Below are 13,731 nucleotides of genomic sequence, written 5' to 3' on the forward strand. Positions count from 1 at the left end.
GGTTTCAATTTGTTATTTTATGTGTTTGAAAGGGTTTTCCTAAGCGTAATGTAGGCTCTAGAGATGTTTTAAGATTAGGGGTATTTTGGTAATTTGATCATTTTTTAGTGATTTTTATCATGACGCTTCTTTTTATTTGAAAAATGATGATTTTTAGGCTTTTGGGTCATATTTTCCTAACATAGCGTGGTTTCTACAGTTTTGTTAGTTAGAGATACCTCATCCGTATTTCTGAAACATATCTAGTAACAAATAAAGCATTGGAATAAACATCCATCATTGGGAACCGTTGCGATCGGGTTGACGAGTTGATTAATCAAGCAAATGCGAAAATGGGGTGTCTACACATTGTTTAGTAAATAGTTCGACACCAAACAATGTTTGTCCTTTATCTTCTTTAAGATGCCAACCTGACCTGATATTTGTGGCTCGAATTAACATCTATAGTAGCATTGATTTTTCATATTAAGGTCTGAAATTTAAATTATGAACTTGTCATGGTTTCAAGAATTTTATTATTATAGTTTTTGAAAGCTGTTGGGGCAGAATGTTATGGTATGTACATTCATCTGAAAGCTTTAACTAATAAATAATCCGCCATTCAAGTTTAGAAAGATTTTTATCTCAACTAAGCCACTAAAATAAAAAACAAAAAACAAAAAACAAAACACAAAACACAAAACGTTTCCTTTCAACTCAATTCAATTTTGGATTTCAATAATCCATTTTCAAGATAAGTTTTCAAATTCAATTTGTTTCAAGCATATAGTTCAATTATTTTTGGTTATAAGAAATATTATTGTTGTGAATAGAACCATAATATATAACCACTCATATAAATATCCTTCTAGGGCTCATAAATGAGCCATTCTCCTCACACTAATAACATCATATTCCTTAAATAACAACAAAAATAAGGGCCTTTGTGCTATTCATTTAGTGAACAAGGTTTTTCTTTGTTTTCCCCCCCCAACTGAAGTCTTAAATAAAGGATCTGGAGACAGAGTTGAGTGGGTGATTATTTTTGCCCATTGAACTTCTGTTTGGTGATCAATTATTTGACTAATTCAATTGGGAGAAAGAAACTATGAAAAACTTAGTTCATAGAAAGTAGATTCTGCGAAACAGAATGCATGGTTGGCCTAGATTGTGGATTAACATTTATACAAGCAAGAGCCAGAATCAATATAGAAGCAAGTTTGTCTTCAACTTGTGGATCAGTAGGAGGTGAAAGGCGCGAGTCTAACACATTCTTTAGCATTATTGTCGGATCACTTGCAGACCACAAAGTTGTTATAAATTCCCCGGGATGCCTCCCCATGATCACTTCCATAGCCAATACACCAAAACTATAAACATCACATTTTTCAGTCACAACCATTGTGCTTGCAAGCTCTGCACACACACCAAAAAAAAGTATTTAAGCTAAAATAATTAAAAAAGGGTGTTTATATTGAACTTATAAAGTTTTACAGAATAAGGTATATATGCCATTTTCTTAAATAACCCTTTTTTACTAAAATGAAAAAAATCGTGAATTTGTTGCTTTTAAATGGTGGTTTCTTCACTACTCTTTGAATATTGAAATTTATTTAGATAATTGTGAAATTATGCCCAAAACTAGTTAAAACCATGGTTTTAAATCTCAACCGAGATCAAGATGACTCGTCCCATACGTCTCAGTATTGTCCACTAACAAGACAAATAAACAAGTCAAGCATATCGTACGAGATTTAAAACCATGGTTCATTTTTCTCATTGTTGTTCGAGATGACTCAAATAGATTTGAAAACTTGTCTGAGATGACTCAGTCTCGTTCATGGACGAGACGGGACATCAAAATGAGTTTTAAAACCATGGTAAAAATTCCCAAAATACAATAATAAGAATATTTGAACCGTTGCATTATTCCAACATAATAGATCTTCACGAACTACATCAAAAGCATATACAAGAATAGCAATGTATAAGATTTTGTCTCTTTTAAACAAACAAACAAAAAAAAAAATAGCAAAAAAAGTTATTTACAAAAATGGCTTTATACCCAGTTTTGGAAATGTTTTTATATCCAATTTTGTAATATTTGAAATGGTCATATCAACCTTCAACAGAGAATGTTATGGTAATTGTTTGGTTGGATGTCCACTTGATCCAAGATCGAGTAATGTTTGGGTAATTATGAGTTACCCTTTTTGGTGAAATTTATAGATAGTCTTCACTGGGGTAATCAAACTGATGACATAATACTTGTAACCAAGATATTTCAAAGGCTCTAATGGTACCCAAATGTCATCAAAGAGATTTTTGGCATTGTAACCAGGGTGATGGCTTTTGGGAAAATCAAGGGTTCTTTGGAAAGTTGTTGAAGGCGAGGGTTTTTTTAATTTTTTTTTTGTCAATCTCAAATGGAATATCGAAGTCAATGGTTATGTATTAGTAGTTTTAAAACCCAACGATATGTATTTAATTTTCGATTAAAACTTGGACTAGAAGTACAAAACATGTCATGCAAGAATCCGAAGTTATTGTGCTGCACTTGTTTTAAAATATTTAGAAGATTGGGAATATCCAATATATGGCAATGAATTGTTTATTTACCAAACAAGCTATTAGGTGTATTTATATTTATTTAAATTTACCTTTTATACCCTTTGCATAGATATTTACCCCCTCTATGCTAAATATTTTGTTTTAAAAACAAGGAAAAATTACTTAAAGGACCTTTGTAGAGGTATTTTTTTCTAAATAGTCCCTAATTTTGGGTGGTCTCTTGATAGTTCATTTAATAAAATTTTCTTTTTTTAATAGGCTCTGGACCTGATCTCACGTTTATCATATCTTTGAAATACCCAAACTACCATTTTCTCATCTTCTTCACTTAGTTAAGTTTTCCAATGCCGATTGCGATCATTTTCAACGATCTTTGATCATGAATGATGAATGAAGAATGATATTCTTTTAATTTTGAACATTTAAATGTATTTTTATTTATTTCGATGATTCTTTTAAAATAATGAAGAACGAAGTTGAGATTCTAATTTTTTTTGTGATTACATCGTAACTTTAAAATTTCAATTATGATATTTGCATTTTAGGTATTTCGAGGAGATCTATCAAGTATCAAAGTCTGAAAAATAAAAAATAAAAGAAAATTTTGATTCACGTTATAGTGTCGAGTTCACCACTTTTTATTGTATAATTCAATATCTATTACTTAGAGTCAAAATCACCTCTTGGTGTTGAATTCACCATTTATATTGTCTAGTTCAACATCTAATTACTTAGTGGTCAAGCTCAACACTTAGTATCGAGCTCCCCAGCTATGATATATGCATTTTGGGTATTTCGAGGAGATTTATCAAGTATCGAAAAAAAAAAAATCTGCTTTACATTAAAGTATCTAGTTCATCACTTTTTATTGTCTAGTTTAATATTTTTATTGTCGAACTCACCACTTAGTATTGAGTTCACCGCTTTTTAATGTCTACTTCAACATGTAATTACTTCATGTCGAACTCAACACTTGGTGTCGAGTTCACCACTTTTTATTGTCTACTTCAACATTTAATTACTTAGTATCGAACTCACAACTTAGTATCAAGTTCAACACTTTTTATTGTCTTGCTCAACATTTAATTACTAGCAAGCTTGACAATATTTTCTTTAAAAAAAAAAACCATCGAACTCGATAGTAATTAAATGTTAAACTAGACAATAGAAAGTGGTGAACTCAATACTAACTGGTGAGTTCGACAATAAAAATTTGAAATAGACAATAAAAAGTTGTGAACATGACACTGTGAGTGTAATTGAGATTTTTTTATTTTTTTAAGTTCAATATTGGATAAATCTCCTCGAAATACCCCAAATGCATAGAGTGTTCTAACTAATGATAAATACTACCAATTTTACCTATAAAAAAAATAAGAAAAGAGAGTTTGTAGTAGAAACTTACCCGGAGCAAGATAACCATATGTGCCTGCAACTGTAGTCTGTAATGATGAATTGATCTTTAAAATCCTTGCAATGCCAAAATCAGAGATACAAGCCTCAAATTCTGAATCCAATAAAATATTTTTGCTTGAGATGTCTCTATGAATGATGGGCAGTGTGCAGTCATGATGCATGTAACACAGAGCATGGGCAATACCATTGATAATATTCACTCTCTTAACCCAATCTAATTCCATTGCTCTTCCCTCACTGTTGAGAATTTTATTTAGGCTTCCCCTTTCCATATATTCGTAAACCAAAAACATGTGTTGTTTGTGAGAACAAACCCGTAAAGTTTCACAATGTTTCGATGTCGAAGTTCTGTTAAAACTTGTACTTCATTCGCAAAACTCTTCATATCGTCTAACTCCTTGCTTTCCTGCGTACAAAGTTTTTTTATAGCTAAAACATTACTTGATAACTCTGCCTTGTAAACTCGGCCATGTCCTCCCACCCCGATGCAATATTTGTCATCGAAATCTTCTGTGGCTTCGATGATGTCTTCATATACAATCCTTCCATCATAATTCCATATTGCAAATATATCTCCAGTTCTTGATGCAATATCGGTCTTCTTTATCCTTCTCAGATTTATCTGTCGACAAAAAAGACAGAAGAGTCCCACTAGACAAAGAAGCAATGTGCCTAGGAATGAACCAACAATGACGACAAGAAGCTTATTTTTATTTTTTCGCGCATCCATTTTTCTAGGTCGATTGCAAGGCGGAAATGAGCCAAATTCACTGCATAAACCTTTGTTATTACTGAATGCCTCCGGTGAAGCGTTTCGAAAAGCTTTGCTATCAGGAAGAGGGCCCTCTAACTCATTATTCGAGAAATCAATGGATGACAAACTAACCATAGCACTTAAGGAAGGAGGAATGGAACCAACGAGTTTATTATGGGAAATATTCAAGCTTTCTAACATAATAAGATTTCCCAATTGTGGTGATATCTCCCCAGTAAGTGAATTTAGACTAAGGTCTAGTAACTCTTGTAAGGCTCCCAAATTGCCAATCTGAGATGGGATGTTTCCAGTGAAATTGTTTTTGCTCAAACTCAAATACCTCAATTTTGAGCAATCGCCCAATCTATCTGGAATCTTTCCACCTAGCTTGTTCATCGAGAGGTCCAAGAACTCCAAATTGGATGATCTTCCGATTTGCAATGGTACTTTGCCCGAAAGTTGGTTATCATTCAGGCTCAAATTGAACAGAACAGACAACCTAGTCAACTCCTTTGGTATCTCCCCAACAAGTTGGTTTAAAGAAAGATCGAGCACTCGTAATTGAGTTAACTTGCCTAATTCATTTGGTATACTACCACTAATCATGTTACCACGAATTTTTAGCGCTGTCAGATTTTGACATTCTCCCCAATTTGGTGAGAGAACACCAAACAATCTATTGTAACTCAAATCAATATATATCGAATTTGGATACAATCCAAAATCTAGAGATAAATTTCCATGGAGATGATTTCCCTGAAGTCGGACTTGGACCAAGCTTGTGCAGTTTCCCAAGCTTTTTGGGATGGGTCCTATGAAATGGTTGTTGGATGCATAGAAATATTCTAATGATCCACCTTTACATACTTGTGGTGGTAAGTGGCCCGAGAAGCTGTTATCACTCAAACCAAGTGCAGATAGAGATGAAAGATTTCCAATTTCTTGAGGTACTAAATCAGATAATTGATTTTGAAAAGACGCAGATCAACCAAGTTCCTCAAAGAACCAATGTTATGAGGGATTGGTCCAGAAAGAGAATTCGTTTGAAGGTATAGAGTCGTGAGCCTACTCAAATTACCAAAAGATGGAGGGATTGGACCAGATAATCGATTATCAAAAATGCGGAGATCGACTAAGTTCTTCAAAACACCAATGTTATGAGGGATTGATCCAGATAGAGAATTGAAATGAAGGTATACATTGGAAAGCTTGCTCAAATTACAAAAAGATGGAGGGATGGGACCGAACAATTGATTGCTAGAAAGGAAAAGACCGACTAAGTTCCTCAGAGCACCAATGTTAGGAGGGATGTATCCAGAAAGATAATTTACTTGAAGAGCCAGAGTTGAGAGCTTGCTCAAATTACCAAAAGATGGAGGGATGGGACCAGAAAATTGATTTTCAAAAAGGCGCAGATCGACTAAGTTCTTCAAAGTACCAATGTCAGAAGGGATTGGTCCAGAGAGAGAATTTCGACCAAGGCAGGCATTGGTAAGCTTGCTCAAATTGAAAAAAAATGAAGGGAATGGACCAGATAAATTGTTTTGATAAAGATCAAGGTGAGTGAGTTTGGAAAGTGTACCAACTTGCATCTGGATGGTACCCGTGAATTCGTTATCACTTAGATTTAGATAGACAAGGTTTGGTAAGGAAGAGAAATTTAAGCGGTTGAGCTTACCTTGTAAACCCAAGTTCGAAAGTTTAATTTTAGCTACGCTTCCAGCTTTGTTACAAGCTATCCCAAGCCACTTGCATGGGCTTGACGCACTACTGTTTTGATCTATTGTCCATGAACTTAAAACAGCTTGACTTCGGAGACTGGCTTTCCATTTAAGGAGAGCTTCAGATTCAGATTGAAATGCTGCTTCTGTTTTGAAGGAAACTAACATAAAGAATACAAGTAACAATGCAAGGGAGAAGTAATACTGAATATAGGCCATGCTTGTGGGTTGTGGGTTGTGGATTGTGGGCAATGGTATCTTATAATCTTACTTCGAATCCCTTTTAAACAAAGTGGGTGAGTTAAAAGAAAAAAGAAAAAATAATAATAAATAAAGTCTAACGTGTAAAAGAAAAGTACGAGCATGTTTATTGAAGACTTACGCTGTGATTATTTTGTTTCTACGAGGGGTCCGCTTCAATCCCAGCTTATCAATAAAAAATTTAAAAAAAGAACACCACGTTAAAAACATGTAAGAGGACTGTTGTACCGTTTACAAAATTTCTGAAGTGAATCATCATTTGGGTGTGTGCCCCAACAATTCTTGTATTCTTACCCAGATAAAATGGCTCAAATCCAAATTGTAAAAGCATAGTAACAAAGTTTGGATTCGGTCCAGGCTTCAATTCTGTTCATTCAAATGAATTTAGGAAAATCTCTAAAAAATAAGAAAAAAAATTGGGATATTCAAATGATGGTTTTGTGCTTCTTTTAAAAAAAACACAAAAACAAAAAAAACAAAAATTGAAAGCTATGGTGGGTGTATAGATTTGAAATCTAAAGAAAATAAAATTTTGAAGGTGAAGGGTTAAAATATTATCGCATTTCTCTCTCGGTCGATGAATCATTGATTAATTCGCTTGTCTCTAACTCAAAGAATTTTACGATTTTTTGAAGAAACAAAAAATCTAAGAACTTTGCCACCATGATAAAAACTAAAAACTACCTAATCACTAATCATATTGAATTTGGGTGTGTTGGTAAATTAAGACGGGACATGGATGGAAAGAAAGGCAGAATCTTACGTCGTCTAGTGAAAGTCAAGTCGTGACCATTACGCTGAGCACTGGCCCACAATTTATCATAGCCATGTTGTTGGGTGGAGGGTACACATAGGCATCATTTACATGGAAGCGGATCCTCTTGTTGGGTGGAGGGTACACATAGGCATGATTTACACGGAAGCGGATCCTCTAGCCCACAATTTATCATAGCCGTGTTGTTGGGTGGAGGGTACACATAGGCATGATTTACACGGAAGCGGATCCTCTGTAGCACACTATTCCTCTAGCATACACTTTCAATGGTTGAGAGAGTGCTACATCAGCCGATAAAATTAGATCTCAAACTTAAAATCTGGGGAGTTCAGTAGCCGTTCATTTAAAAGACATGGATCTACATAATAAATAAATAAAAAACAAGTTTTTTAATTCTTGGAATTTTATGAATTTTTCAATAGGTACAAAATTTTTTGGTGACAATGACCATGACGACTTGCTCAAGTCTTCTCAAATAAAATACAAGTCGATGTGCTGGATAATTAATATTGATCATCTTGCCTCCGAGACTAAGAAAGCTTACTTGAGTCGGCCAGTTTTAAATCAAACGTGAACATGTGTAAATCGGAAACGAGTCCTCTATAGTACATGGTTCCTATAGCAACCCTATAGTACACTTTAAACGGTTGAGAGAGTTATTCTTGGAATTTTATGAATTTTCAAAAGATACAAATTTTGTTTTGGTGACAATGACCATGACGACTTGCTCAAGTCTTTTCAAATAAAATACAAGTCACTGTGCTGGATAATTAATATTAATCATCTTGCCTTCAAGACTAGGAAAGCTTACTTGAGGCGGCCAACTTTAAACCAAATGTGAACATGTGTAAATCGGAGGCGAGTCCCCTATAACACATGGTTCCTATGGCAACCCTATAGCACACTTTAAATGGTTTAGAGAGTTATTTTAAAATAAAAAATTAACATGTCAACCTCTTGTGATCATGACATAGATCTGGTTTAGAAACAAAATTAATCAAAAAATTTGTTTTTTTTTATGTAGATCCATGTCTTTTAAAATAAATGGCTACTGAACTCCCCAGATTTTTAAGTATGAGATCTAATTTTATCAGCTGATGTAGCCCTCTCTCAACCTTGAAAGTGTGTTACAGGAGCCGTGTGCTACAGGGATCCGCTGCCGTGTAAATCATGCCTATGCGTACCCTCCACTCAACATCTCAGCTACCATAAATTGTGGGCCAGTGCTTAGCATAATGGTGACTTTCACTGGACGAGTTAAGATTCTGCCTTTCTTTCTTATTTTTTTCCCCCTCGCTTTCACATGTCAGTCCAATCACTTCAATCATATTTTGTTGGAGTGAAAAAAAAGTTACGTGGCATCTTTCCCTTTAAATTTTTCCATCCATGTCCCGTCTTAATATACCAACACCACCCAAATTCAATATGATTAGTCATTTGGTAGTTTTTAATTTTTATCACGGTGGCAAAGTTCTTAGATATTTTGTTTCTTCAAAAAATCCTAAAATTCTTTGAGTCAGAGACTAGCGAATTAATCGATGATTCATCAACAAAGAGAGAAATATGATAATAGTTTAACCCTTCACTTTCAAAATTTTATTTTATTTACCTTTCAAATCTATACACCCACTATAGCTTTTATTTTTATTTTTTGTAAGAACCACAAAAACATTATTTGTGTATCCCAATTTTTTTTCCTATTTTTATGAAATTTTCCTAAATTGATTCGAATTAACCGAATTGAAGCCTGGACTGAATCCAAACTTTGTTACTATGGTTTTACAAATTGGATTTGAGCCATTTTATCTGGGTAAGAATACAAGAATTAGAAATCATTTATGAAGTGAGCCAAACATTAATTTGTTAGGGTACACACATTCAAATGATGCCTCACTATAGAGAAGAGAAACTCAATTTCTCTCTACCATAATTGGATTGATAGGAGAGAACTTGGGACAACATTGGAATTTTAAAATATCTTAAAAGAGATCTAAGGGTAAAGTTGGCATTATAAAATATTTATAAAGATTTCTCTCCTCTTCTCTCTACTTTTGGAGAGAAAAAAAACTTACCTTTTTTTCTCTCTTCTTCTCTCCCACTTAACAATCCAAACAAGAGAAATGGAGAGAAACTCATTTATTTTCTTTAATCTTCTCTTCTCTTCCCTTCTCTCCATAGGGAAGAAAAGATTAGAGAAAATAAATGAGTTTCTCTCCATTTCTCTCCATTTCTCTTGTTTGGATTGTTAAGTGGGAAGAGAAGAGGAGAGAAATGGAAACAAACCTTTTAAAATATTTTATAATGCCAACTCTACCCCTAGATCTTTTTTAAGATATTTTTAAATTTCAAAGTTGTCCCAAGTTCTCTCCTGTCAATCCAAGCATGGAAGAGAGAAATTGAGCTTCTATTCTCTAAAGTGAGGCATCATTTGGATGTGGGTGACCGAACAAGCTAATGTTTGGCTCACTCCATAAATGATTTCTGATTCTTGTATTCTTAGTAAGATAAAATGGTTCAAATCCAATTTGTAAAAACCATGGTAACAAAGTTTGGATTCAGTCTATCTTCAATTCGGTTAATTTGAATGAATTTAGGAAAATTTAATAAAAATAGGAAAAAAAATTGGGATATGCAAGTAATATTTCTGTGTTTCTTACAAAAGAAAAAAAATAATTGAAAGCTATCGTGGGTGTATAGATTTGAAAGCTAAAGATAATAAAATTTTGAAGGTGAAGGGTTAAAATATTATCATATTTCACTCTTGGTCTATGAACTATTATGATTATTTTTTTAAGAAGAAAAAGTCTTAGATAAAAACTAAAAACTACCTAATCACCGATCATATTAAATTTGGGTGTGTTGGTATATTAAGACGAGACATGGATGGAAACTTTTAAAGGGAATGATGCCACATAACTGTTTTTTCACCCCAACAAACTTTTAAATTTGTTGCCACCATGAAGTAATTGGACTGACATGTGAAAGGGAGGAAGAAAAAAAGAAAAGGAGAAAGGCAGAATCTTAAGTCGTCGTAGTCAAAGTCAAGTCGTAACCATTAAATTGAGCACTTGCTCACAATTTATCATTGCCGTGTTGTTGGGTGGAAGGTACACATAGGCATGATTTACATGGAAGCGGATCCTCTGTAGCACATTTTCAACAGTTGAAAGAATGCCACATCAGCCGATAAAGTTAGATCTCACACTTAAAATTGGGGAGTTTAGTAGTCGTTTATTTTAAAAGACATGGATCTACATGAAAAATACAAGTTTTTTGATTAATTTTGTTTCTAAATCAGATCAATGGTACGATCACCAGAGGATGAGATGTTAATTTTTAAAAACTATTCGACTCAAGTAAGTTTTCCTAGTCTCGAAGGAAAGATTATCAATATTAATTATCCAACACATCGACTTGTATCTTATTTGAGAAGACTTCAGCAAGTTGTCATGGTCATTGTCACAAAAAAAAAAAAAAAAGTTGTATCTTTTGAAAATTCATAAAATTCTAAGAATAAGGGATTAACAGATTTAATTTGTGCATCGAGGAATTAATCAGGAAATTTATTAATTAATCACTGCATATGTAATAGTAGCATTTGCATTAAGGGGTGTAAAAGAGGAAAGACATACAATGAAGTAGAAAAGAAAAAATAACCTAAATGGAGCACCAATTTGGATTAATTCCCAAAATGGAGTGCTATTGAACTTATTTACAAAAACAGTACATTATTGTTTTCAGAATAATTTTATTTACCAAAATAGTAAAAAATTTCTGAACATGAAATAGGTAATTTTTTATATTTAAAACTCCCTTTCACATGATCAGAATTGATTTTTGTACATTGTCAAAAGGATTCCATTGACACAATAATTTAAAAATAAAATAAAAAATTTATCAATGTCAACAGGATCCTCTTGACATGAGATCAGAATTTATTTTTGTATAGTGTCAAAAGGATCCCATCGACAAATAACGCTATTTTAAAAAAAATAAAGGGTATTTTCGTAATAAAAAATTACCAATTTATTGTTCATATTTTTTTTACCGTTTTGGTAAAAAACAAATTTTGAAAACGATAAGTTACCATTTTTTGAATTAAATTCCATAGTGCTTCATGTTTTGATAAATTTTTTAAGTTAAAAAAGGACACATAATTAAGGGTAAAGGCAAAAAAATTGACAGGATATTTTTATGAAAATAAGAGAGAAGAGGTAATAAAGTTGAAATTATTCTGAAAATAAAGTCTTAAAAATATTTAATTATATATATTTTTTACCTTTCAACTTTAAAATTTTACTTTCTTCAACGTTCAATTCTCAATAAAAATATAGGGTTTTCGATAAGTTTGAAGAAAATGGATTTTGATAAGAAATCCAAATATTATTTGTATAAACCCATAATGTTCCCAAATTTTTAATGAAACATTCACGAAACTATACATATTAATCAAATTGAGCTTCCATCAAATAGTTGTTGTGGAGGTTTTTTCGGGCTTTCCATTCCTTGTCATCGGCTAGTAATTTTTTTATGCTACTTTGCTCTCGTGGTCACTAGAGATTGTTTCATGGAAGAAGGATAAAAGGGGGAGATGTTAGCGTGGTGCATGCCAATGAACCTCCGATAGCAAAGTTAGCAACAGAAAATGAAAGAAAGAGAGAGAGAGATTGAAGAAGAATATGAATAGTTGGAATTGTAAATAGTGAAATATGTAAGAGGATGTAGAGAGAATTCTGGTTTTGAACTCCCTCACGACTTTGAGAAAGTTTCTTAAAATTGAAATTCAAGGGGCAATTGTCGCCACATGATAGATCCACATCACTTGCTAGATTGTTGTTGAGTTGGTGGGGGCTACTGACTCTACCATTAGAAATTGTGTCATGCCTCATTAATCTTAGATTAATAGTGTCTCAGTGTATTTAATGTAAGGCTGGTGAGATATCACTATTCGATGGTAGGTTAGTCAGAGAATGTCTTTTCTAAAATCTTTTTAGTAAGTGCTTCAAGATATTGAATTAAATGGATGGATCGGTTGTAGGGAGACCTCTGATCTCTTTAAATTTCTTGTCTTATTATGCTAGATGCCCTTAGATTGAGCTTGAGGTAAATCTGAGCTAAAATCAGACTAATGCACAATTTGATTACCTTGGATGCCACTTGAGTAGTCTCAGTAAGGATCTGAGCCTTTGATAGATTCAAAAATGTATGACCACATAGGGTTTGATTGAATCAAGTTGTATGGGGATCCAAAATTGACCTAGGGTCACTACCGTTTGTGTGCACAGCTTTTTTCATGCTTCTTGGGCTGGTGCTTCTTAACTAAGATCCCTGTGAATATCAATCACACTTAGTGTTGTCAAATGCCATCGTATATGCGAAATCCAAATAAATAATCGCATATGTCACCCTCGCTATACATGAATATGTTGTCCAGGAAAGTATGTGACGCATGTTGTAGTATGTGATGGTGTACTTTCCAATTGTCAGAAATATGATCGTTGTACCCATAATTGTTTTTTATTTTGTTTTGTTTACTTTAAACCACCATTTTTCCTATAAATACCACCCTCCTACCCTCATACTTCCTCTACTACATACTCTCTACTACCTTCTTTATGCTCAAATATCTTTCTCTCTTCAACTCTTCTTAATCTTTCACTGACTAATCACTATCATTCACTATCAATTCTCGACTCTCAAGTTCTCGCACACTTACTCACTTCCATCATCACTTACTTTCAACTCTGAAGACTTAAAGACAAGAATCGAGTTCAAGTGAAGTCATCTCACCATCATTCAAGCTTAAGAATCAAGTGTGTAGACACCCCAATTGATTGAATAAGTCAGAGAACTCGTTCGAATCCATGTATCAAGGATCAAATCGAGAGAGTTTTGATCAAAACAATGGAACCCACTTGGACTAATAAAAAATGATCAATTTTGATCATTAAAATCAAAATTTTCTTTGCTATATGGCCTATACGGTCAAACATAGCTTTGTATGGCCGTATAGATCATATGGCTAAGCCATTTTTTATATTGACCTTACCCTTGTGATGTGCAGGCTTAAAATTGCACTGGCCTTACCTCATGTATTGCCAGGCCTAATTCCTTTTGACCGTACCTAGGGTAAATCCAATTTAGTTAGGTAGTTAGAGAGCCCATGTGTGCATGAGATTCTCCATAGGAAATGATACTTTAAAACCCTCTCATAATGACTTATTCTCCAAGAAAATCCTCCCTAATTCCCTTTC

General features: G+C 33.5%; 1 protein-coding gene across 1 annotated transcript; it reads right to left on the bottom strand.

Moving 5' to 3' along the window:
• Positions 1-807: 807 nt before the first annotated feature.
• Positions 808-6,683, bottom strand: LOC147396542 (uncharacterized). Its single transcript, XM_086449713.1, is given in 4 exon segments — positions 808-1,395; positions 3,956-4,273; positions 4,276-5,694; positions 5,697-6,683. Coding segments are annotated over 4 exon segments (3,000 nt in total). The 5' UTR covers positions 6,661-6,683; the 3' UTR covers positions 808-1,096.
• Positions 6,684-13,731: the final 7,048 nt, after the last annotated feature.

The sequence above is a fragment of the Akebia trifoliata genome, chromosome 8 (assembly GCF_017979445.1).
Source record: "Akebia trifoliata isolate Shusen 1 chromosome 8, ASM1797944v1, whole genome shotgun sequence".
Lineage (NCBI taxonomy): Eukaryota > Viridiplantae > Streptophyta > Magnoliopsida > Ranunculales > Lardizabalaceae > Akebia > Akebia trifoliata.